General features: G+C 43.5%; 1 protein-coding gene across 1 annotated transcript in view; it reads left to right on the plus strand.

Annotated features, from left to right (window-relative positions):
• Positions 1-2,184: 2,184 nt before the first annotated feature.
• The window catches only part of TENT4B (terminal nucleotidyltransferase 4B), a 40,696-nt gene continuing 16,799 nt past the window's right edge, over positions 2,185-26,081 (plus strand). Inside the window, exons 1-2 of the mRNA XM_054079079.1 lie at positions 2,185-2,798; positions 23,739-23,862. Coding sequence (XP_053935054.1) covers positions 2,269-2,798; positions 23,739-23,862 — 654 coding nt within the window. The 5' untranslated portion in view covers positions 2,185-2,268. The remainder of the gene's footprint in view (positions 2,799-23,738; positions 23,863-26,081) is intronic.

Raw genomic sequence — 26,081 nt, forward strand, 5'->3', positions numbered from 1 at the left:
TAAAACAACAAAACAGAACTGATATTTTTTCTGTTAATCTTAAGGATAATATGAAATCCTTTAATAGACTTAGGCCCTCTGTTGTCTTAAAAAAAAAAAGTTTATTAATTGGAACCTTTTTTTTTTTGGTGTCTTTGATGTAAGAGGAACATCAGCTTGTCATTTTCTAGTTACCTTTTTCTGGTATGTGTGTAATTCTCAGAATAACTGAAGAGTGTGAGGTTTGAAAAATAGGGTTATTCAGGGCAATTTTTCTCCAATTCCAAGCTGTGCTTAAGTCCTACCAGTTTCCACTTGGCTTTCGATGGTAGTTTTTAGGTACAGATTCTAATTTTCAAAGCAATTAAGTGTATCAACTCAAACCCCAGATTTACCCTACAGCTTCTTGCCGTCTTTGGGTTTCTCATGGGTAGTGCTCATCAGACACCCTGTGCCAGCCTGGAGGAGAAAGCATCATGTTCTGGGATGGGGAGGGAAGGAGCCAGAGTCTTTGGTTGTCATCAGGAAGTGGTGCTAAGGCTTCTTCTTGGCAAACTGTCCACCTCATGGAATAACTCAAATTGAAATGTAGTGTTTTTAATTCCAAAACTTTCACCTCAGTCTTCCTAAAGAGAATCCTCTCATACACAGTTCTAAAACTGCGGGAAGCGGCAAGCAAGCCCTCCATGCAATACGCTGGATACTTTCTAGCTGGTGTTATATTAAAGATGTTTTAAGCCTGTAGTATAAAAACACTAAAAATAAAACTGAATCTGACCAGAACTTGTACTACTGAATGTTGCTCCTTTCTGTGTAATGTGTTTTTCCACCTGCAGAAGTGTTGGCTATACCAGTATGGCACCTAGGCTGTCTTTCGCTCTCCTCCTTTGGAGCTGTGTGAAAGGCAGGAACACCCAGAAATATCTGTAACATCCCAGAAACAATGTTAGGGGAATGCACTTGCAGCTGGCAGTGGGCAAGAGGGGTCTGGGGTGCGCGAGGGGGGGTGACAGTGTATAAGAAGGGGGTGATGGTATACGAGAGAAGGTGATGGTGTAGGAAAAGGGGTACAGGTGTTTGAAAAGGGGGCAATGGTATATGGGGGGGAGTGGTGTACGAGAGGGGATAAACCTGTATGCGAAGGAGTGATGGTGTACAAGGGGTGCTGGTGTAGGAGAGGGGGGTGACAGTGTAGGACAGGGCCTACGGGTGTATGATAAGGAGGTGGTGGTGTATGAGAGGGGATAACCCTGTATGGGAAGGGGTGATGGTGTACAAGGGGTACCTTTGTATGAGAAGTGGGTACCGTTGTATGAGAGGGGGTACCTGAGTATGAGAAAGGGATAAACCTATAAGAGAAAGGGTGATGGTGTACAAAGGGAACCAGTGTAGGGGGAGGGGGGGGTGACTGTGCATGAGAGAAGGTGACAGTGCATGAGAAGGGGGTGATGGTGTACGAGAGAAGGTGACGGTGTATGAGAACGGGGTACTATTGGTGTATGAGAGGGGCTATCCCTGTATGAGAAGGGGTGATGGTGTACAAGGGCTACCAGCGTAGGAAAGGGCATAATGGTATATGAGAGGGTGTACCATTGTATGAGAAGGGGATAACACTGTACGAGAAGGGGTGATAGTGTGTGAGAAGGGGCGCTGATGTATGAGAGGATAACCCTGTATGAGAAGGGGTGATGGTGCACAAGGGGTACCGATGTACGAGGAGGGAGTGATGGTGTACGACAGGGGGTACTGGTGTACGAGAGAAGGTGATGGTGTATGAGAGGGGACAACCCTGTATGAGAAGGGGTGATGGGTGTACAGGGTGTATACTCCTCTCCTCCCCTCCATTCTCCCTCTCCCCCTTTCCTCCCTCTCTCCCCTTCTTCCCTCTCCCCCCCTTTCCTCCCTCTCTCCCCTTTCCTCCCTCTCCCCCTTCCTCCTCCTCCTCTCCCCCTTTCTCCCTTTCCTCCTCCTCCTCTCCCCCTTTCTCCCTTTCCTCCTCCTCCTCTCCCCCTTTCCTCCCTCTCCCCCTTCCTCCTCCCCCTTTCCTCCTCCTCCTCTCCCCCTTTCCTCCCTCTCCCCCCCTCTCCCCTCAGCCCGGGCGGGGGCGGGCTGTGCGGGCGGCCCCGCCTCGCGGCGCTCGGGGCGGGCGCTGCGGAGGGACGGCGGCGGGGAGCAGGCGCGCGCGGAGCTGCCCTTCTATAGGAGCCGCCATTAGCGCTGGGACCCGTCGCCGGGGTCTCGGCGTGGGGGGGGGGCGGCGGCGAAGGCGGTCGGGGGGGTCCCCGTTTGATGGATCCCCGGATCGCCTGGTTCCAGCCAGAGCAGCTCGGCCCTTCGAACCGCCTGTGGATGCAGATCTGGGAGACCACGCAGGGGGTCCGCAACCTCTACTTCCAGCAGCAGCGGCGGCAGGAGCGGCAGCAGCAGCAGCAGCAGCGGCAGCAGCGGAGCGGCGCCCCCGCCGGCCCGGCCTCCCCGCCCGGCATGTTCCGCGCCCCCCGCGCCGACCCGCAGCCCGAGTTCCTGCCGCTCGAGAGCGCCGACAGCCCGCACAGCCGCGGCGGCCGCCGGCAGGCCTCGCCGCCCCCGGGCGCCGCCGCCTGGGCCCGGCCCGCTCGGGGGGCGCCGCCCGCCGCCGCCGCCGCCGCCGCCAGCAACAAGAGGAAGCGCGACAACAAGGCCAGCACCTTCGGGCTCAACTACAGCCTCCTGCTGGGCCGCGGCCCCGCCGAGCAGCCCCGCGCCGCGCCCGGCGCCGCCGAGCCGCTCTACACCGGCACCCCCTGGAAGAGGAGGAACTACAGCCAGGGCGTCGTGGGGTGAGCGGCGCGGGCGGCACCGGGGCGGCGGCGGGGGAAAGGGGCCGCTGCGGGGCTGGGCAGGACCGGGGCAGCGGCGGGGTCGGGGTGGAGCTGGGCAGCCGAGCCGGGGCAGCGGCGACGGAAAGGGGCCAGGCGACGGTGGCAGCGGCGGAGCCGGGCCGGGCCGGGGAGGACCGCGGCTGGGGGTGGCAGGGCCGGTGTGGGGCTGGGCAGAGCGGGGGTGGCAGGGCCGGTGTGGACCCGGGCAAGACCGGGGATGGCAGGGCCGGTATGGGGCTGGGCAGAGCGGGGGTAGCAGGGCCAGTGTTGACCCGGGCAGCGGCAGCGGGGCCGGAGCAGGGCCGGGTGGCAGCACCGGTAGCGGCAGAGGGGGAGCGGGGCCGGGCAGCGAGACCGTGCTCAGGGACATGGTTTAGTGGCAGATAGGAACGGTTGGACTCGATGATCCAAGAGGTGTTTTCCAATCCGGTGGCTCTATGGCGGCGGGGCCGGGCGGCAGCGGGCAGTGCCAGGCGTGCGGGGCCGCGGCGGGCGCGGTGCCGGGTGCCCCCGTGCATGCTAATGGGCGGGCGCGCCTCCCCGCAGGCCCCGCCGCTGTCACCGCCGCGCACGTGGGGCGCTGCCTCGGGCCGGCCCTCGCCCACCGTCTCCCTGCGGCTCCGTGCTGTCCCGCGGCCGGGCGGCTCCCGGGGCCGCGTGGGGAACCGACGCATCGGAGCAACCGGAACTAACGCTCTGCCCTTGTTAAAAGCGAGCGCTCAGACCGAGGGAGCGCGGAGGGAGGGCGTTTGCTGAGATTTGACAGGTGTGCGCCCCGGCTGGAACCCGCCCTCGGGAATAAACGTGCACGTATAGAGCGTTATGGACTTCAGTATGGGATTATTAATGGTGTTTGTGGATCTCTGACCGTGCATTGCATGTGCTGATCCGACTATTTTGTCCATAGTGTTTTTGTGTTAGCTTAGGTCTCGTCGGTCGGCGCTGCACGAGCTGGAGGGCAGACAAACGTGTATCTTCTGTCCTGTTTACCTGGAAACTGTTCTGAGCCCTCCCTCCCCCCTTTTCTAAACATAGGGATGGCTTTGGAAATAGATGGTACCCTGGATAAAAGTAATTTGGTAATTTCTGTGGCTTTTTTTTTTTTTTTTTTTAAAGTTCATGTTTTTCAAAATATAACCTTTGCCTTGATCCATAGTATTCCCCTCCTCCCCGTGGTTGGAGCACGTTCATGTGTGTTTGCCTTGTTAAGTACGGATTTCTGGTGTGGTGTATGCAGGTGTAATACCCTTTCCAATCCTGCTCCTTTACAAGACAAGTCTGGCTTCATTCCAGGGTTCGGATGGCAGAGGTGTATGGTGACAGTTGAAGGCCAGGAAGAGCTCATGTTAGGAGTCTGTTATGGTTTGGGTCTGTCAGTTTTTGTGTGCCCAGCTTGTGCCTTCAGCCCTCTCCTGCTGGGAAGTGTTGACTTCTTTGCCTTCTCAAATCACCGATCTGTAACATCTGTAAAAGTGATTGTTGGAAGTTGCTGGTCGCTTTGGAAGACAAACTCTTGCAGTCTCTGCCTTCCTATTTTCTCGCCACCCCCACGTTACCTTTACTGCTGGGGTTATAATAATTCATAAAATGACACTGCAGAAGCGTGCTATTTTAAGTTCTGTAGTCACTATACATCAGAACCTTCCATAGCTTTCATCACAAGACTTAAAAGCAGCGTGTGCAAAACGTAGTAAGTACTGAGTTTTTGTAAGTTAGTTTTTGGACTCTGTTTATCTCCTAGCTTGTCACTTATTTACTCGAAGGTTGAGGAACATTTTTTAGAAATGCCTTTCTCTCTCCCTCTGTTTCTTAAATGCAAAAATCCTTTTACCGTATTGATGATATAGGGAGGGAGAAGTATGAGCTTCGGTAGGAGACTAATAAGAAGAAGAATAATAACAACAACAACAGCATTGAAGCGGTACCTGTTGCTAGAGAAGAATTTCAGTTTAATTGATTTCAGAGTGCAAGTGGAAGCACATTGTGGACTTCTTTTTAATAGTGTCAAGAAGTACTCAAATATGTTGGTCTGCATTTGATTTGACTGTCTAGCGTGTGGCATATATTATACGATACACATAATGCTGAGATTCTGCTTTATCTCTTTGCTCTGTTCAAGTCGGGGTACGGTAGAGTGTCTCCAAGGTGCACCTCTACATTGCTCTTCCTAAATTATGGAGGTGAGTGGTATTTGCTTCCAAAAAGCTATTTGTTCCAAAGGTATTTAGAGGCAGTTGGCTAACAAATCTTCAATGAAAAACTGAAAACAATTTCTAAAAGAAGCTGAAACCTCTTTGGAAAGCATAGAAAATGCTTAGGATTCCTGAAGGTCGCAGTGTGACCAAGCGGCTGCTGGTAAGGCTGCGTGAAGCCTCCCATGTAATTGCCTCTGGTGTGGACCAAGGTGCTGCAGTTGCTCTGACATGCAAGTAGCTTCTCAATAACTGTCTGTTGTAAGGCACCTGTCTCAGGGCTGGAGGTACCAGATGGTAACGATGGGATAGAGAAATAGGTAACGTAGCAAAGAGGTTGTTGTTGAAGTAAATATGTTAAAATAATTATTTCCAACGTGAATTCTCAAATTTGTGTTGACTAGTTCTAACTGTTATTTGGGGGAAAAAAGATACCTGTGTTTCTATTACAGCATTACTTGTGTGTTAACAGGTGCCTTTTTCTTCCCTAATTACTTTGATGCAAATTGTGAAAGAAATGGTAAAGGCTCTCAACGCTTTCCCATATGTACCATTCTGTAATTTTGTTCGGTTAATCACTTCAAATTTTGAGTCTTTCGGATATGGCAGTGTGGCAGGACAGCCCCATTTTCAGTAAGGTTAGGCCTGACTTACTAGCAAATACAGTTGGACGCTGACACGTAGCATTCATATTTCCAGTGCAAGGATGTCACTTGCGTGTGTGGCTGTGCAAAACCAGCTCTGAATACACAACTATATTGATCAGCTGTCTGGTAGAACAGTCCAATAATTTTTATCTAGTTGTACAGCTTACATTAACACGTAACAGTGCTTAACAAGCTGTCTGATGATTTAGGTGAGGTAAACATGTTGAAATAGTAGAGATTTTGGTTAAAAGCTAAATATCTCTTCAGTCAAATCTTTAGTATTTTCTTTTCAGGTTTTTTGTTTGTATCGAGAATCCCATTTTCTTAGTTAATGCTATTTAGACATACAGAGAAATACTCATATAATTAAAAAATAACCCACAGCAGTATTGTTTTTTATTTCAAGATACATTTTCTACAAAGTATGCACAAAATTTGCTAACATTCGCCAATGCTGAAATACTGACAATCAACACGTGGCCAGTTTTCACTCCCACAGAGTTAGTGGTGCTGTTGTATGCACTGTACTCTGGCCCATCTTTAATATTTTCCCTTATTCTTAAGTGGTCAGATTTGCAGTTCTTTTAACAATTAGGTGTTTGCATTACAGGTACCCTACTTGATCTGGCACCCTTAACTTCATGACTTCTGAAACATGACTGAATCAATTGTTTAATGGTGCCCGCAAGTTGTTTTTTTTTCTGGTTGGTTTCAGCTTGCTTATCTTACACCCTCTGGGGACTTTGCCAACAGACAGTAGTGCTGGAAAGAACAGATAATGCAGAAAAAGAATGAAAAGTTTTACAGCAGATGCAGGGCGTTACTGTTAGCTTAACACATAACATACCTTTAAAGAGTGGTATTTTAAAGAGTGGTTTAAAGAGTGGGATTTGCCTTGACCAGGTACTTAGTTGCAAAACTCAAGGGAGTAGAAGGATGTGTCAGTTGGGGTTTTGGGGGAGATGCTGTGTGTGTGTCTGTGTGTGTCCCAAGGGCAACAGTGAGCATTGTTAGTAGCATCAAAATTTAAAAGGAAGAAAAAGTGTTTGGCATAGTGAAATGACTGTTTTTAGCTAGGCTCGATCTAAAGCTGTAAAGGTGACACGAGAAGAACTGCTTAAGCCAGAACTGCTTAAGCGTAACTAAACTCAAAAATAAAGACTTGCATGTAAGTTTGGTTCGCCTTCTCATAGCTTTCTATAATTCTTGTGCTAAAGGAAAGAGTCCAGTTTGTACACAGTTCCCGGGTAGGAGATGTGGATTTGGGGACTCTGTAGAGAGCTGGTTAGTTTTCACGGGAAAGTGCAGCCAAAGTCAAGAACGCAGTTAGTGTGTGAGTTTAAGGAAAATATCTGTCACGTGTAGTCCTGAGGAGTAACAAGGGTTAAATAGAAAAGAGTGCGTTCTGAAATCTTGAATGCATACTGTTTTGGAGTAATGGTGGAAACTTTGTCGTGAAAGGGAGCGAATCCTGTGACCCCATAGGATGTGCATACGTTCCCAGGCTGCTGAATTGGTTGGCACAGAACTGAGCAGGCTTCAGCTCGTTTGATAGAAGTGTTTCCAGCATGTTACCCGGAATGGCAGAGGATACCATGAAATAAAATAACTAAGAGGAAAATAACTTGAAGCCATAAATCTTTGCTACAAAAGTTCTCCTACGACCATTTTCATGTGAAGTTTGTCAGCTTCTCGGGTCTTTTCATCTCTTTTGAAAGAGCATGAGTGCATTAAAGCAGGTGCGAGCTCGTTCTCCGCAGGCTTTGAGCTGACCAGAGGACCTGTAGCTCCAGGAATGCAGCTGTCTGTCTGAGTTAACTTACCCCGTGTCCCTGTAGTGAGTATTGTTAGTAGTGTCAAAATTTAAAAGGAAGAAAAAGTGTTTGGCATAGCGAAATGACTGTTTTTAGCTAGGCTCGATTTAAAGCTGTAAAGGTGACACGAGAAGAACTGCTTAAGCCAGAACTGTGTCTCGTAACTTGCTCAGGCCCTTGCGGGGTATCAGCCGCATGGATCTCCACGTGTGTCGGAGCATGAACAGAATGAGCAGTGTGTAGTGTGAGTAGAACAAGTGTGTGTACCTGCAGCAAAACGTCTGGCCAGGCTGGATGCCTAACTTAGGGAAATCTGATCAAATCCTAATCAATCGTGCTGGTTTTCATCACATACTCTTAAGCGCTTAAATCAAATGCATGGATGGTGCTTTATTTGCTGTTGCATTACTCAGTATATACAAATGCTTCACATAGGTGGAGCAAGCACTGCTGGGCACAGACTTGTGATTTCTGGTGAGCGGTGCTGTCCTCACTGTAACTGCCGGTGTAAGCTCCAAGGTAGAAGTGCAAGGAGGAAACTCGAGCGCAAATGCTTCGCTTGTATCTGATAAGATCCACCGTGGCTTTCTGTCTTGTCCTGAGTCATGCCACGGCACAGTCCTGGCACTACCCTTGTGACAGCTTGTGCAGCTCTTGAAGGCGGTCATCTGGGGTTTATGGAAGTGAAATCAGATATTTCCCCGCAGCCTCCTGTAGTGAGAAAGTCCTTCTTTTGGAGGGGTTGGAGGAGAGAAACAAGTTTTCTAGGGGGATGAAGATGTTGGACTAAAGACAGTTTGAGGAAACATTTAGGAAATATACTGTAAATATTATATAAGGGCATTGTTCATGCTTGCAGAATTTTGGAATGATGCCAACATTTTGGCATGTTTTCTTTAAAGAGTTTAAGGAGGACTTGAGAGGCCTGGTGGCTTCTACATGTGCAAGGAAACAGCATGTGAATATTCCTGTGAACTGTTTTGTTTTCTCCAATTCTTATCTTCTGTTTGGAACTCGGACACCTGTTTACCTTGAGGTGGCTATATAAGGAACAGAAGTTTGGTGGACTTTTCTTTGTAGAGAGAGTTGCCTGTATTAAGTAGTAGGAAGAGTATGTCATTCCCTCTTGCGCGATTACTGATTCCCAATATGTGCTTTCTTTAGCAATTTGCGTTTGAATAAAGAGGGTCTGCTCACTCTGAATCTATTGGTATTTTATTAAATGGTGTTGGGTTGTAGTTCTTCTTTCTAATGATCAGACTGTTAGTATAGGGTCGATTTTGTGAAGCGTAACATCATATTGTTGGTCCTAGGGAACACAAATAGATGAAGACCTGTATCGTGGAGGCATGGTATTGCTTTTTTCTGTCCTTCAAATTTTTTTTAACCATCTGGCTGTTACGCTTTGTTCCTAGGTAATTTCAATAGTCTTATTTAAAATAATTGGAGTATGAGGGCCATTTATTACTTCAGAAATTTGCAAAACTTCAAAATGTGTTTTTTGAGAAGTTGTGTACATAACCTTACAGTTAAAACAGGCAATAATGTAATACTTCATATTTCTTTTTATTGACCTCATAACTTGGTCTTTCAGAATGCATCTCTGAATAATGGGGTATGTGCTCCAAAGTAACACATGTACCAAAATTGAAGAGGTGACTGCTGCTTCAAAGCTTTTTGTTCATGTTACACGTGACATAAAACAGTGGTTCCTGCGCTCTTTGCTGGGTGTTGGAACTGGCAGCAGTAGCAGAGCACTGCCCAGAGCCAGGGTAGGGGTTGTGTTGACAGGTGTGTGTGCTGGGAGTGATACAGCAACGCAAGCAGTGAAAGTCTTGCAGAGTACATAGAGTAGGTAGGTGAATGCTGTCGCTGTTCTTAGCTGGTTCTTACGCTTAGTTTCCATGCTGATTCATTATTTGAACATGCTGGGATTTCTTAAATTATGAACATTGGTCTTCTCAAATTCTCTTTTTGGACGAACAGCCAAAGAGTGCTCAAGATGTCAGTCGCATTTGAATATTGCTTTCTGTCCCTCTGCCTAGAAATTTGGGAGAAAGAAAATATTCCCATAACTAAGAAAAAAGAGAGGAAAACTGGTGAACTGGATGCAGGCTTCAGATGTTTTTCCTGGGCTGCAAATAGCTTTACAGAAAGAGCAGTTTGAACTTTAATCATTTTGTAACTTTAACCTACCGTAGATAACGCAGCAGGAATTTTTTCCAGCAATACTGTGAACTTATGATGTCACAGCAAGAGATAGATGTGAATCCAGACAGCAGAACTCATTTGTAAGTTTGTACAAGAAACCTCTTACAGATCTCTAGAGTCCATTTAAATCTTGTCAATAACATTTTTGTACTGGTGATACTCATGCCTTGTATCATAATCACGCAATTAATATATTAGTATTGCTGCATTCGGTGTAGATCTGTTCCTGATCGTTATCTTTCTGACCCTTAAAGCTGTGTCACCAAATTTGTATGAGCCTGAGCAGCAGAGCCCATGAGCCGGTTGTGTCCCATGGCTGCCTGTGGGCCGGGGAGCTCCAAGAGTAGGAGGCAGCTGCTCCAGGGCAGCAGCAGCGCATCAGCTCAGTGGGAGTATGAACTGGCTGCATGACTGGATGTGAGGGTGTCTTATGTTGGTACATCAGCAACTTCTGTTAATTTTCTTTCTCCCATGGTGACAATTAAGATTATTTGGCAGCCTTCATTCCAGATCAGCCTTTCTGACAGTCCTGTAATATCCTCCATGATGTGAGAATTACATCTGAATTATTCAAAAGCAATGTGCAGCTCGAGAGGCCCAATCTTGCTGCAACTGCTCAAGAAGGCTTTATGGTGTGAATTTCTCCATCACCATACTGCACTGCATACTTGTTGCAATTTATTTTGCGTTGCATTTTACAGGAGTTTTACTGAAAAACAATGGTAGCAGAGGCTTAGGATCAGATTGTCTGTGCATCTCCACTCCTCCATCTCGGCACAACTTACTGGGGGGAAAATAGCCAACACTTTATAAAAAATCTTGTTAGGTAGCATGGAGAAAAGTGTTTTGATTCTACAAGTAATGGGATAGCAAAATGGGAAAATGCAACCATTAAAGTCCTCTAGAAACTTCCAAATCAGGGAAATGGAAGAGATGTGTAAATGACTAGGAACGTTGGCTCATCATCTTCACTCAGTGTGGATTTACTTCCAGCTAGATTTCAGTACACAAATTTCAAGTGTTGTATGCTTTCTTGCAATTACTTTGTTTATGGGCCCAGTAAAATCTGAAAGAACTTGCATTAACCTGCCACAAATACCAGGTATAGATCAGCCCTTCATATAATGTCATACTGTAATTAGGAGTAAGAGCACCGCTGCCGTACAGCGTGCAGGAGTATCTTGCTGTAGTCTGATGACTAAGGTGCTGATCTTACTGTTCTGTGTCACTGTGTGGGCTGGAGGTAGCAAGTCTTTAATCAAAGCTCGTTGACCTTGCCTGACCTCTTGCTGTTGTGATTGATCTAGTTTGAGGAAGTGTGATAAGGTAACTTTCTTCTGTTCTTAAGTTTTTTTCTCACTGTGTTGATTTTTTTAAAGCTATTCACTTCCTTTGCTACTTTAGGAACAGCTGATATTTTCGTATATATTACAAAAAGCAGGGGGGAGTGTTGTTGTGTTTTTGGCATATTTTGTTTGTTTCATTTCAAGGGGATTGTTACAAAAAGTATACTCCTAAAAAGTTTACATTCCTCCCCCTTCTCCCTCAATGAGATTTTGGCTTTAATCTAAAATAACTGTGCGTATTGCTTTTGAAAATTGCATGAAGTTTTTTTTCTGGACTGGCGTCTTGTGCAGTGGCTTAGGTGTTCAGAGGTACTCCTGGTCAGCAAACTTTCCGCAATGGTCTGTTAAAGAATTGAATTAAACATAGTGTGGTGAAGGAACAATCTTGATCTGAATAGTGATGGTGATTGTGAGTCACATAGTCTTGGGTCAATATTGAGCCAGGCTGAAAAAATAAGATCCTGATAGTTTATTTTATTTAATTTTTGCGTTGTTATGTCACAGTCATCTTCAATTGGGTGATTAGACTCACGTGCTTGAGAATGTTCTATTTACTTAGCCTTCTGTTGTGTTTTGGACTCAGTGCCTTAGTCTCATTTGTCCACAGGGATTTTTCCTTGTAGTAGTCATACTTGGCAGGTACTCACAGGAGAACATTTTCATGTTGATTTTTGCCTTGAAGAGCTAGTTCATTATCTTAGGTAAGCAGCTGCTTTACATGTACCTCTGCTTCCAACATCAGATGGAAGAGAAGTTTGCCTCATTGAGCTGTTGTATTTCCTCTTATGGGATAGTTTTTGAGATTAGGCAGAAAGGACAGTAGTGCCTTGCTGTGGCGCTGCCTTGTAATTGTGTTATGGATCAGCTGCGACTGTTTTCTTAGCTAAAATCTATTTAAGCTAGTGATCTTCTAAAGCTGCTCTTGTTTCAACTTGGCCAAATGTCACAGGGCATATACAGGTGGTAAAAGATAAGAGTTTCAGTGGCAGAGTAAGCACCAGTGTTGGCTCCTGGCGTAACAGCACCTTGGAGCAAATGAAGAGAATAACTGTGTAATAACAAACTTCCTCTCTCGTTTCTTGTATAATGTGGTATTTGCCTCTAGGCATTAAGTCACTGAACATTATATGCTGGAATAGTTCATTCAGCCTTTGTTGCTCTGAAGCGTACCTGCTTCAGGCATGCTGAAACCTGCTCTTTCTGGCTGCTGTGGAGTCAGCAGTTTGTAGAGCTCACAGCGACCCTCTTGCACTTCTCTGATAGCTGGTCTTTACTGCTGCATCTTCTGCTCTCTTTGGTGCACTAGACACTTTTGCTTAACCTACACATTATTATTATTAAAATTATTTTGAGAGAGTGGTTTTAGTGAGTCAAGTGAATCTTGGATGGGCTTCTGAGAGCTCTGCGCTGCCCCTTGCTCTCCGTTCGCTACTTTTGTCAGAAGACTGCACACAAATGTTTTAATGCACAACACGTGTTAATGCACAACACGTGGACGGCGTGAGGATGTGCACTGTGCCAAGAATGTCCCATCCTCAAGTGGGTTCCAGCATTCACCTGTGTAATATTAGGCCTGGGTCAGTTGTGAGGATTTAACTCTCAAACCGTTGGAAGTCCCTTTTTCTCACCATGTGCTGATTCCTTTGTCCAAGCAGAACCCAGCAATTGAAGTAGTTGCATGAGACATTTTTTAAGTCATTTTTTCAGCATATTGGTGTCCCTGAATTTTAAGATTTTGGAATCGTGGGAAATAGTTCAGTGAAGCATTTTCTGGGCTTATGTTGGTAGTTTTATGATAGATGCACTAGATGAAGCTTCATGGGAAAGATGATGGTTTGATCCACAGGGTCAGTCAGAGACTGGCTTCTCCTGATGCGTTGATGAACGAGACTGGTCACCTACATTGGAGGAGGAAGTATTTCTTACAGTTCCTGACACCGAAGCTCTAGTGTGTGCCTCTTTATCACTGGGCTAATAGAGGTGACCTCAGGAAACATCTGTCTGTGATCTGCTTAGGCATTGTCCTTTTTTTGACAGTTATTGTTTGTAGCTTTCTAGCCTGCAGTGTTAAGCAGAGCAAAAGGAGGATGGTGAGTCTCCAAAATATTTTGCAAGTTGAGTGCTGCTGCTCCCAGCCCGTGTTACACGTGCGTCCTGCCGTGCAGGAGAGAGTATCTGAGCCCAAGAGAACAAACCAGAGTCACTGCATCATGAGTCCCAAAATTAACCCTGCATTGTTTAATCTGAAAATAGTTCAGTGTGCACACCCTTACCGTAAAGATAACAAATCATCAGAGTGAAAGATTACCTGAAACCTTCCTTGTACTATGCCATGGTATGTGTGATTGTTCAAAACGCGCTCTGCGATGATGTTTGGAAGTGAGAGGGAGAACTCTGGGATTTGTATTTTCCCTGGATATGACCCCAGTGCATCTAAACTTGTATTAATATTGTAGCAGTGTCACCAAAGTGCAGGAATGAGTAGTAAGTGGGTGATAAATTGGTTCTGAACCTGTGCTAAACAGGTAAGTTGGGATCACTGTCCATTCTACTTGAAGAATAGCAGTTTAACATACAAACTTAAAACCTTGTGGGTTTGATAGCAAGTGCTAACTTCAAATCATTTCCTAAGATGTTTTGAATACTTCTAATATAGAAGGTGTGACCAAAGTGTCTTGTGGCTCACTTTTATATCCCTTGAATGTTCCCAAGTGCTGTGGAAATTTCCCTCTTCTCAAAACCAAAAAAAAAATAAACCACCCAAAACTGTAAATGTTACAAAATGTTGGAAGCAATTCAGATTTATTTTCAAAATGTTCTTATGCTGGAACTGAAATGGAATTAACAACCTGCAGCTGGGACTAGTTAGTTGACTTAATATTTTTGCATTAAATTATGTTAAGTTTGATCTAATTTGTTACTGAGGTAGTGGTATGTAAAGTTTTCTTCTGTTCTTCTGTTCTCGATTCTTCTGCCTACTTAGGAGGTGGAAAACAACCTTGCTTCAAGGGTGGATGTGAGGTGGCTTTCTGGAGTTAGTGCACTGTGCTCTTAGATGCGTGTCACTGATTTGCAGGGACAATTGTGCGAGCAGTACCAGCTGCAGGCAGGAACTTAAAATTTCAGCAGTTGTTTAACATGGCTTTGAGGTGAACAGCGTAAGCCTGGGATTGTGCTAGCATCTCACTTCCTTCTTGGGAGCTGTTCGGGGTTTATTTAGTGTGGATGTTTGTAACTTTAAATCAACTTTGATGGAAGGAGACGGGAGTTAATAATTGCTTGGCTGTCCTTCCTTTCACTTAACCTTTCAAGTAAAATAATTTAGCGAGTCATAAACAAGAGGAATATTTGCCAGGTAGAACTGGACTTTTCTCCACCCTCTTCTGTGTCAGAAAACCCTGTTTTGAGCCCTGTGTGAGGCTTGCCTGGCTTTATGTTGGATGACCCGCTGCACATGCAGCCCCTTACGTGGTGACGAAGGTCTGTGGAACGCATTTTCAGCTCCAATCAGAGTCTTCAGATGGAGATTTTTTTCCCAAGCACATATTTTCCATTGGAAGTGCTCAGCAGGCTGCAGGGAGTGTGTTAGTCTCACCTCTGCCCAGGTAATACGCAGTGTAATTTCTTGGCAGGTCACACATTGATTGTTTATGTGATAATATTTACTACACTAGCAAATTAGTAGCAATATACGAGTGAACCGTCCTGATAGCCTAGCTTTATGAAGACAAACAGCCGTATTAGCTGATCTGCTGTATCCCTCTGTTCGGGTTTAGTAGTGACACCACTGGTGGTGTTTGCAAAAGCGATCTAATACGCGTTTTGTTTAACTCCCTTCTCCTGCCGGTGGTGCTGGTACAGAAGGGGGTCAGACTGACTGGCAAGTGTTGCAGGGGATTGCCTGCTCTATCTCCTGTTACAGTCCTAACAGGAACCCAGGCGTCACGGTGTTGGTGGGAAAGTTCACCTAACGTAAATTGAACTGACACTGGTAGTTACTTTTACTTCTTGTTAAGCTCTTGTTTAAAAAACTTCGAAAGTGTTGTTTGGTCTTTTTCAGTGAGAGCTTTATAAGCAAGGGGAATTGGCAGGCTGAGGAATTAGAAATTCCCTGGTATAGGAAATAGCTACCTTTACATTCTGTGTGGTTTTAGCTGTTTGGAAGTTTACCTCAAGTTGTAATTACAGAATGTATGAAGTGCATGCTAAGAGTTGCACATTTTAAAGGCTTTTGAACATATGTAACTATATTTTAAATTATGTGGTTGTGAGCTGTGTAGCTGGTCTTTATATGTAACTGTTCCAGCAGACATACCTTTCTACAAGTGAGCTAAAGAAAAACCTTGTGGTAGTGTTTTATAGGACATGTTGGAATTACTGGTGTGTTTCAAGACAATTAGATCCCACCAGGATTTGAACCCTTTTTGTTATTAGGAAGTGAAGCAGCTATTTCCCGTCTTTGCTCTTCCCACTTTGTTTTTCCTGCACAAAACCTTTCTCTTCTGCTTCATCCTGTTCTTTTGTTAGTACTTTTTCCTTCAGCTCAGTCAAGGCAGTGGTTTCTCTTGCTGTTTTTTTGGGTTTTTTCCACTTCTCTGTTAGCAAAACACGTGCTTTCTACTGGCAACCCATTGCCTGGGAGAAGGGAGGCAGCAGACTCTCATAGCACTTGCTTACCAAGATGAGGAGGGATGATACGTAGATGCTTTCCAGGGAGGAAATATTAATAGGAGGCTATTCCCACACATGTAACTAGATTGTTTTTATATGCAGAATGATTCAAAAAAGAAGAAGTGATGGGGAGTAAGGGTACTTCTCAAAATGGTCTTCCCGGTTGGCATTTGGTATTTTTGCTGCCAAAATAGAGAGCAAGATTGAATATGTTTATGGCTTGGGTTTAAAAGCCAGTGGATCAGCTGCAGAGTTATATTTCAGATTGCTTGTTGGTAGGACTAATTCAAACATCTGATTTATAATTAAAAGTTCAGTCAGACTTTTTTTCCTCTTAAAAGACAAATTTCTATAGGAAAAATTCTAGTTCATCTGAGTGTATTTTAGGGAGACAAAGCACACGGTGCAATTTATAAACAGACAAAAAAAGCTAATTTCTACCTTCACTGGAAAAAATTCTCTTGCATTACTTCTAGACTAAAGAATGTGCTTGTGAGTTTTAATTAGAAATAACTTGAAGCTGTTTAAAGAAAATAATATTCATCCTGATTGAAGCAAAGGATCTATAAAAGAAATAAAAAATCGAAAAGATGGAGATAGCAATTTTAATAATTGGAAAGAACTGCCCACATTGCTTCTTTCTCCAGTGTTTTAATGTGCCTCTGCTACACTTTGGTCATTTCCATAAGGCAGTGCTATTTTAGGGCTTTTTATGATACTGTTAAACCTATAACATAAATGAAAAACTATATTAATTTGAGGGGCTTGAGGGGACAAGTGTTGATTGGAGGAAGAAAGAGGGGACTATGCTATAGGCTTTCAAATATTTGCACAGGATAGAAGTCGTAGCTCTCGTTAACCTCAATGTAGTGGCATCTTTTTTTTACTCCACAGCATTTGAAGAATTGTGCATAATCCAACCACCATAAATTGTTGAAGTGAAAAAACTAACTCAATTCAGAAAAGTGTTTTCAAACTCAGCATCAGAGTGATTCGATTATTAGTCCTGAAAACAGATTCTGGATTGCTGAATCATGTACATATTCCTGAAAATATTGCCCTCCCTCAGTCTTAAAAGGCAATTTTGTGAATTACTCAGTAGACAACTAACACTAGTCAGAAAGACCAAGCTGTTTCTTGGGTAAAAAACGAAAGCTACTCAAATATCGCTTGATTGCTGGTGGTGGTCTTCTGGGTGTAGAGGTGCCAGGTGAAGGTGTTTCTTCCACTGGCTTCTTTTGACCCCTTTGCTCTCTGGGTGGAAGTGGCTGCTGCTGCTGTGTTTGAGGGATCCTCTTCAGGCTCCCCGCTACGCTTAGGAGAAGTTGGCTGCCTTAGCAGAACTGATGAAGGTGGGGGATTTAACTTGGCTAACTTTGCCTTAGGTGGATTAGGGAGGCTGGTGTAATCCTGTTATAACAGACCTTGTTGCTGGGAAGCCAGGGCAGTGGTGGTAACAAACATCTGGGCTATAATGGAAGGGGGCAGAAATAAATCTCATTTGCCTAATGTTCTGTAACTTGAAATTCTCCGTTTGCATCTTAGGAAAGTGTTTATACAGTAGATATCCTGATTTTTAGTGATGTTTAGTAATCACGTGTTAATGGAATACCTGTTTGTCTGTGGAAGACCTGCACGTCTGTTTTTAGGTAAACTGTGAGAAGATGGTCTGTGAAGCTGTGTTTCAGTTGAACTGAACTGAAGAAAAATGTATTGTATCAAAATCCTGCTCTTGAAGCTTTTCTGGTTTTGTCAGGTTACTTATACGGACATCTTCTGGGATGCTTTGTTTTAAAGGTCCCATAGAGTGCATGTGGCTCAAAATATGGTTACTATGATACCTATAATATATTGGTATGGTTCAGTAACCATGTAAAAAGCGATGGCCAAAGTCTCTAAGGCATTTGAAAATTGTTTGCTTTATTATACACAATTTTAGTTTCTTATGAGAACTGATGTATCAGTCACCATGAAACTTAACTGCCTATTAAATCACCTGCAGAAGCAGTTAGGGGTTTTTTTTCAGTAGCTTAACACCTACAAAATATTAAAAGAATTTTTCTACTGCAAAGGCCCAGGTGGTGGGAGAGGAGCTCAGCAGATGCTTCATATTTATAATTCCCTTCACTACTCTAATGTTTGGGTTTGCTTGAGTTTGTGGATGGGAAAACAATTTGTCATCTTTACAGTGTCTGCTGTTGTTCCTTCTTTGTTATTCAGCACATGTAGATGGTAATGGTAGTAGTAATCTAGAAATAATTTCATTAAGCTTGTAGGAGATCAGTGTTGAAATTGAAAGTTAATTTTTGTGAATTAATTGAAAGTAACATCTTGCAGAGTGTCACTGTGGCTTTTAAAATAAATACTAAAAAAAGTACTATAAAAAAAGGAAAAAAACAGACATGAGAGAGAGAGGAAGGACTGGGTGCTCTGTGTCGTTCCTTTGCCTTAGTCACGATTTTGATCCCAACCACTTCAGAACCAAGTAGATTGCAGATGGGGGAAGGAGAAGCTTTGTTTAGTTCATGAAGCTTCACAGAGACCAGAATTTCCTGCCATAATTATTTTATTTTTTTACAGTTTCAAAGGTATTACCATCTTTTTCTTAATAAAACACTGTGGGAAGCTGCAAGCTGAAGTCACTCTCGCTTCTCCTGTGCATTGCCAGCTTTCCTATCAGGAGTGGAGGGATGGATGCAGTTAGGACTGTTAAATATTGATGCTTTCAAGAAGCTAAAAATACCTCAGGTTCCTCCTTCACATTCTTGCTGAAGACAGTTGTAATCCTGAAATTCTACAATATTTCTCTTTTTTGCCTTTCATTATTTTTTTTTTTTTCTCTAGAGGAGACTGAAAATGGTAAGGGCAACTAAACACTGCCCTATGGGAGGCATTCATCCAACGAAAATTTGGATACAAAAGGCTTATTTGGTGCTACAGGGGTACATTGTAAATATCCCATCCAAGTGGGAATATAAAATCAATAAACTCTTAAATCAGAAGTGATTCATCTTACAGCGTGGAGTTTGGGAAGGCAAAAGTCATCTGTGCGTTCATTGCTTACTTCTGCTCACCATCCACAGAGGTTCTTTATAATTTAGATTTTTACCATTTTGAAAACAAAACTTCCTTCAGAAAATCGTGCCAAAGAATAATTTGTAGCGCGAGCACTATACGACTTTTTTTTAAATGCTTAATATCCGTTTTTTTAAGATTATCTTCAGTGATGTTGCAAATAGAATTTTGTGTGCAATGCAAGTTTTAACCCAGTCGTTTCTAACAGTTGGGGTAGAAGCTATGGGTAACACCCTGATGAGAGAAGTTAGAACACGCGTGCCTGCATAATTTCTTCTGTGCAATGGAGAGCAAAGAAGGGCGAGAGGAGAGTGGAAGTGTAACACAATTCCAGAATGACAAAAGCAGGAAATCTTTCAATTAAAACTTACTCCTCTGGTTAGCATAATACCGCCTGTTGGCATGCAAAGGCAACCTTTAGCCAGCTGTCCTGTGATTAAGCAAAACCAGTTGGAATTATCTGTGTCTTACTGGCTGCTCTGCCGAGCCAGACTGTTGTGGTTGTGTTGCATTGGCTTCCTCCAGCGACAAAGTGGACTGGTCACCTAGTCTGTATCAGGATCCTCGTGCGGAGAAGTGAAACTTGTAGTATCTCCAGTTCTGTTTCATAAAGCAACGTGCCTCCTGGTATCACTCTTGGCTCCAGTTCTGAACTTGCAACAAGTGAGTTGTGCTGCTTTATGTGTCGGGTAATTGAAGTGTGCACTGAGGTGTGTGTGCTTGTCCACTGATCCATCTGTGCGCTGTACATCTAAATCAGAAATAACATATTATTTGTAAGCAGTTATCTCTTAGTGGATTGCCAGATTCACCCTCCAGAACAGCAAGATCTTGAATATGTGTAAACTAGTTTGAGAATCCTGAGTTGCATGTTGAGGGCCTACAACCTGTACTACAAAATACAGACGTGATCAAACTAAGAAACGCAGTGTGCTGTGTACTTGCACCTGCACAAAAACCGTGGCTTTTTACCCAAGTGGCTTGAGTCTAGTAGAGTTGTGTTCCTTGTGGCACTGTTCAGGGATGTTACAGTGGGAAGTCTTTCTTGTAATTACAGCTTTTTCAGCCATAATTATTTTTTAATGATACATCGCTATCTCTGTCAGGTAAACATAAGAGACACTATAATTCACTACATTTAGTGGCTTTTCTTCTCTATAATTCTGTTTTGTCTGTGAAATTCAAATGGAATTGGCTTACCAGGCTTGGAAACAGACTGTGGTGCCCCTAGTACTTTATTTTAAAAGATATGCAGAGAAAGTGTAAGAGACAATTTTATTTTTCTTTCCCCCACATTATGATTTCTGGAAATATAAGACAAAGACACAGTGGTTTACTGATATTTACTGCAATAAATACAGTAAACTAATGCTCTTATGCATTGCAGAGAACTCTGCCATGTATCCTGACTAGGTCTTGGCTGTTGGTATGCTTCAGCATGACTATGAAGCCAAATTAAATGTTTCTCCATAGTCAAATCGGGTTTATTTCAGTTTAATTTCCTTCTAAAATCAGGTCTCCTTTTAAGGACTTTTATCTAAAATAACTAATGAATATAATGCATTAAATAATAAAATACTGTTGTGATGCCAAGAATAACTCCTCAGTCTCTTTGATCTTCAGTTCGGCTAAAGATATAAAATTCCACTAGAGACTTTTGTAAACAGATTCCATTAATCCAAACAAATTGTTTTGGAAAACAGCGATTGTAATAGATGTTGATTAAGACAGTGAATAACCTTGAATTTTAATTTTCAGTACAGCTTGAATTAACTCCGCATTAATTGGAGTCACGCCTCTATGTCGTGTTGTACTGCTCTGAAATCTGCTTGTGGCTACTTCTGTTTCTCTTGGCTTTAATTAATCATTCTCTTATTTCTTGAAAGCAGCCATTATTGGGCAGGGAAATACAGTTCCAGGTGTAGTCCTGAGCCTTTACAGCTCCTGCCTGCCTTCTGCATGCTGTGGCTCTGCGCACCACAGGCGGTCCCAGCAGCACAGAGTACTGCAGAGGATGAAACACAGATATCTCTGTAGTGTTTCCAACTGATGTGCTGATGGGAACGGTTTCTAGTTGTCTTTAAGCCTTTTTTCTCTCATTGAAACTGTTGAAATTCCAGTTTGTTTTGGTATCTGCATTGTTCAGTACTGTTCGTTGCATGTGTAATGTCCATTCCTATGTGTTTGCATGCTGCTTAATTTTTTGGCTTGCCATAAAGCTTCACACGACTACCTAAGGATAAGAAGGATCCCACTTAAAGAGGTGCAGACGTATGTTATTTATGCTTATCAAAAGAAATACATCAGGTTCTGACAACACATCATTCTTTTATGTGCTTTTAAAGACAGCACCGATTGATACAGTTATGTCAATTAAGAGTGTCAGTGGAGTTAATAAAGAGAAGTGCCCTGAGAACTGCAATATCTGTATTCTATGTGGCTTTGCCCTTTGTGCACTTTGGGGACCTCATTTCTGATTGCCTTGTTCTTTCTAAGTTCCCTTATGGGGCAGGGGAACAATTAACTCCTGTAAAGCGGAAGCCCAGGGGCAGCTGGGCCCACTAATGACGGGCAGTATGGATTTGTGCTGTGCCATACGTCAATCTCTCCCCAGGGGTAGTCCCCAAGTACTAGCCCAGCACATCTTGTGCTCTTAAGTGCCCTCAGACAACACGGTGCCGCTCCTCATGGCACACAGTGCATGCGTGCATTCAATCTTCTGTTACTAAAGTCATTGCTATGGGGCAAATCTTGGGGCTTGTGGGTGTAACCAGTCTGTTCCTGCTAGTCCAGAGGGACATAGATGGAAGCGGGGCTGTCTTGTATGGTCAGTTGCCCACAAGGTAGCCTGCAAAAAAATTTCAGAGTTTGCCAGACATGCCAGGAAGCCTTGGCCTTACTCCCAGGTCGTCCTGTAAGCTGGTTCACGAATTACAGATGAAAAATTATTTGTGTTTTCTAGAGTTTGATTATCAAGGTTTTGCTTTTTTTTCTTGTTGCTCCAGTTTCTGAATGTTACCTTAAATGTCAAGCACATGAAAACTGAATTAGGAATTGAGTATGTGTAACTGAGAGTGTGGTCAGAGAATGAGCTTCATTGTTGGAGTGCCTGACTTGTCCTTTATTGTGTACTTCTCACCTGAATTCAGTTCTTGCGATAGGAGGATAACTGTAGCATAGTTTAAGTGCCAACACATGAATAACAGTGAAAAATGGAAGGAGATGGCTGAAAGGCCAAAGGTGGGAGGAATCAGTGCCTTGTAGGAGGTGGCAATCGTGATTTGGAATGTGCACATTAATCCAAGGAAAAGCAAGAAAGCAGCGATAAGAGGAGGTGAGGAATTTCCTAGCATTTATTGGTGTGAATATTGCAGTTGTGTTGTTCAGAACATCCTTGCGGTACCCAAGGTGTACATGAACAAGGCTTTATGCCAGTGTGGCAGTAAGCAGGGAGAGAGGAGGGAGGTGGCACCTTGCATTTTTGCAGATCTTTTGGAGGGGTTTATTTTATTTTAGTTTTAGTTTAAGCGTTTGTGAGGTTCCCTCTGTAGGTGTCAAAGAAGAAGAAGAAGCTTCCCCGAAGGTTGATTTGGAACAGCTGAATAGGGTATCTGTCTGGATCTCCCTTTGCAGGACCTTGTCAGAGGAGTTTTTTTCTCTTTGCATTAGCTGTAGAGAGCCTCTGGTGATGGCCACCACAAATCGCTAGGATTTTATGACTATTCCCCTAACTGTGTGAGTGGGGAATTCCAATAAACGACCAGTGAAAACTAATGTAAATATTTTATTCCTCTGCCTCTGACAGAAAGAAGCTTATATTGTTCATAAGGCTGCAATATTGAAGAACATAACGAAGATGATTTGAATTCTGTCCCGACCCTGACTCTGTTAAACACAACTTTCAGTTATTTTGATCTGTTCTGTTGACACCTGTATACGACTTCCAGTTATTAACATTTGATTTATTGAAGTGTGTGTACAGTATTAGATTCCACATCTCATCTAAGGGCTTGCTCGTAATAAATTGCTCTCTTCTGATGGTCCCTCAGAGCTTATAGGAGAGAGGCAGTTGTACTTGGTGACCAGAAGCAATATATTTTCACAAAATAACTCTCTATTGTTGTAATGGTTCTTGCAGGAAACAAATGAAATTAATTTAGCTATTCTGTGCCAGAGTTACTTCTAGCTTTGCTGGAATTAAAGGTTTGCGTCTGTTTTTTTAAATACGTTGTTAGTCAAGATGATGATGTGTTTATGGTATTACAGAGACATAGGAATTTGTGGGACTGTATGAACACATTTTCATTTCAGCTCTAATCATAGGCGATCTAAACATAGCTTACTGACTGTGAGAAGCTCCTGTAATATGGTGAACTGTCAAATATACGGGCTGACTGTCTGTCAATCGCTTATTCTTCTGAGCCGCCTCTGCTGCATGTGTACTACTTATTTTCTTGTTATGTGGAGGAAGTGCATATTTAGTTTAGCATCTTCTCTAAGCAGTAAAAGCAGCAGCTTTTCTAGCTCCAGTACTGGCAGACGTTCTATGAACTTTTTATAAAGCTTGGTTCTGAATGCAGGTTGATGCCTGAAACTCCCTCGCTGGTGCCAAGGGGCTCGCTGGGAAGCGCTGGCTGAAATTTTTGCAAAGTGTGTGCTCGGAGCGTACAGCTGTGTTCGTTGTTGAAGGCTGAACCATTTCTGTATTATGCTGGCATTAAAATATGAAGTGTAGCTTTCAATGTGAATTGAAGGCACTTGGGTTTAGATTTGCCTCCACCCTTCTAGGAAATGCAGTGCAATATTGACCTGTGGCGTAAGAAACTAACGTGAAACCTAGGAGCTTAAAAAGCACGTTTGATTGGAGTAGTTGCTGTTTCATTCTCCTGTGGGGGTTTTCCTGACTTTCTGTTCTTTTTTCCCTTTTTTTCCCTTTTCTTAGTCTTCATGAAGAAATCATTGACTTCTATAAATATATGTCTCCCAGACCTGAAGAAGAGAGAATGCGGATGGAAGTGGTGAACAGGATAGAAAACGTTATAAAAGAGCTCTGGCCTAATGCAGATGTGAGTAGAACATTGTTCTGTTTGTTAATATCTAAAAGCAACGTTTTGTGCCAGTTTACTTTGTGAAGTACTGAATAGTGAAAATACTGTTTATTTTCTATATTTTAAAAAAAATACCCGCAAGCCAAAACAACAGGATTTATTGTCAAATGAGAGAGATGATCTTTATTTGTAGAGTAGTACAGGTCAACATTTGCTATCACACATAGCAACAAAGACAATCTAGACCTACTGTGGCCAAAGAAAGGTGTGGCAATGTTTAGATTCATTAATATTTACTGAGGTTAATGGGAACTTCCCAGGCATGCATGGGTGTAAAGTACTGTGTTAAAATAAAATAAAATAAAATAATTTTGGATCTTATAGTTTCATTGAAAAAATCTGTAGCAGGGCTTCTAGTCGACAGACTTGCGGTCTTGAATAAGTCTGCTAAGGTGGAATGCCACCAATGCTGCGTTATGTAGACTGTGCTATTTTAATGGGCAGTTAAACTAAATTGACATCTTATAAATTTAAAGGAACCATTTTTTTATACAGGAACAAACATCTCTGTAGATCTGTTTATTGAGCTTAAAATCTGTAGTACCACTGAAGTTGAGTTTTTGCTAGTACTTCACTCAGTCAAAACAAGAATTTCACCGATGCAGAACAATGCTTTTTTTCATGAAGGACAAGCCAGAGAAGTTGCTTTTACAACTCAAGATGGTTTTATGGGGACACAGTTGGATTTTTAGTGTAATTGTATCTAGTTTAATTGTATTCATCTACTGACATAGTGCTCATTTCCAGAGTGTAGATTTGTAGCTGTAATCATCTGACTGCAGATAACAGTAGCTGAAAATAAGGACTTTTTAGCTGGAACAGCAAACCAAATTCAGACAGCAGAATCCTTAGTATAAGGAATGCTCTTTGATCCTGCCACAGTAAAAGATAAGATAGAGTTTTGACGCTGGTGACTTAAACCCAGTGTTCATTTCAGATATTAACCTGTTTTTTGGAATGTGTTTGTAGAAACAGGCAGAATATGACAGAATATGAATTCTCTATAAGCTAAAAGTATGTGATGTGTGGGTTTGTATGTAAAATATCCTCACATTTTCAAGGTGATTCACATTATATGCCACTAATACCTCATACGTAATTTGGAAGGAGCACGCTCCCCTCAGTGGTAGCCACCGTAGCACAGTTACAGGGTGTTGATAGAGTCAGTACTACACGTCTGGTAGTTTTCTGTTTGAGCATAGAATCATAGAATAGTTCGGGTTGGAAGGGACCTTAAAGCCTGTCCAGTTCCAACCCCCCTGCCATGAGCAGGGACACCTCCAACTGGATCAGGCTGCCCAAGGCCTCATCTAGCCTGGCCTTGAACACCTCCAGGGATGGGGCAGCCACAGCTTCCCTGGGCAACCTGGGCCAGGGCCTCACCACTCTCATCGTGAAGAAATTCCCCCTTACGTCCAGTCTAAAGCTGCCCCTCTCCAGTTTATACCCATTGTCCCTCGTCCTGTCCCCACAAGCCTTTATGAATAGCCCCTCTCCAGCTTTCCTGGAGCCCCTTCAGGTACTGGAAGGTCACTATAAGGTCTCCTCGGAGCCTTCTCTTCTTTAGGCTGAACAACCCCAACTCTCTCAGCCTGTCCCCATACGGGAGCTGCTCCAGCCCTCGGATCATCTTTGTAGCCTCCTCTGGACGCACTCCAACAGCTCCATATCCTTCTTATGTTGAGGATTCCAGAACTAACACAGTATTTCAGATAAGGTCTCACAAGAGAGGAATAGAGGGGCAGATTTTTTTTTTTTTCCTCGAAAAACCAAAACCCTTTCCAAGGCAACTGTGTGGGAGACTTTAGCCTGTCATACCTTTCCTCTAACCCATTGAAACAGCGCTGTAGACCCTCATTGATAGCAGGAGGAGGGGGCTGACAGTCTCACAGGCAGCAGTGTAGGAAACAGTGCAGGTATGAAACGGTGCTCAGCATGATAAATAAACCCTGCTACAGTCCTCTAGGAGGGGATTTCACCAAAATAACGGGTTGCTTCAGCGTGGAACAGATTCTGCTGTATCCTAGACAAGTTTGTGTGCTGCAGACTCAACAGGTGTGATGGAGTGAAAGGTGTTATTTCTTTGTTACCACTAACTCTTTGAGCGGGGCACAAGACTTTAGTGCTCCCAGAGGTACTCTGTTTGTAGGACAGACTTGATCTGTAAAAGCTGTGTC

The sequence above is a fragment of the Cuculus canorus genome, chromosome 13, assembly GCF_017976375.1.
Source record: "Cuculus canorus isolate bCucCan1 chromosome 13, bCucCan1.pri, whole genome shotgun sequence".
Classification (NCBI taxonomy): Eukaryota; Metazoa; Chordata; class Aves; order Cuculiformes; family Cuculidae; genus Cuculus; species Cuculus canorus.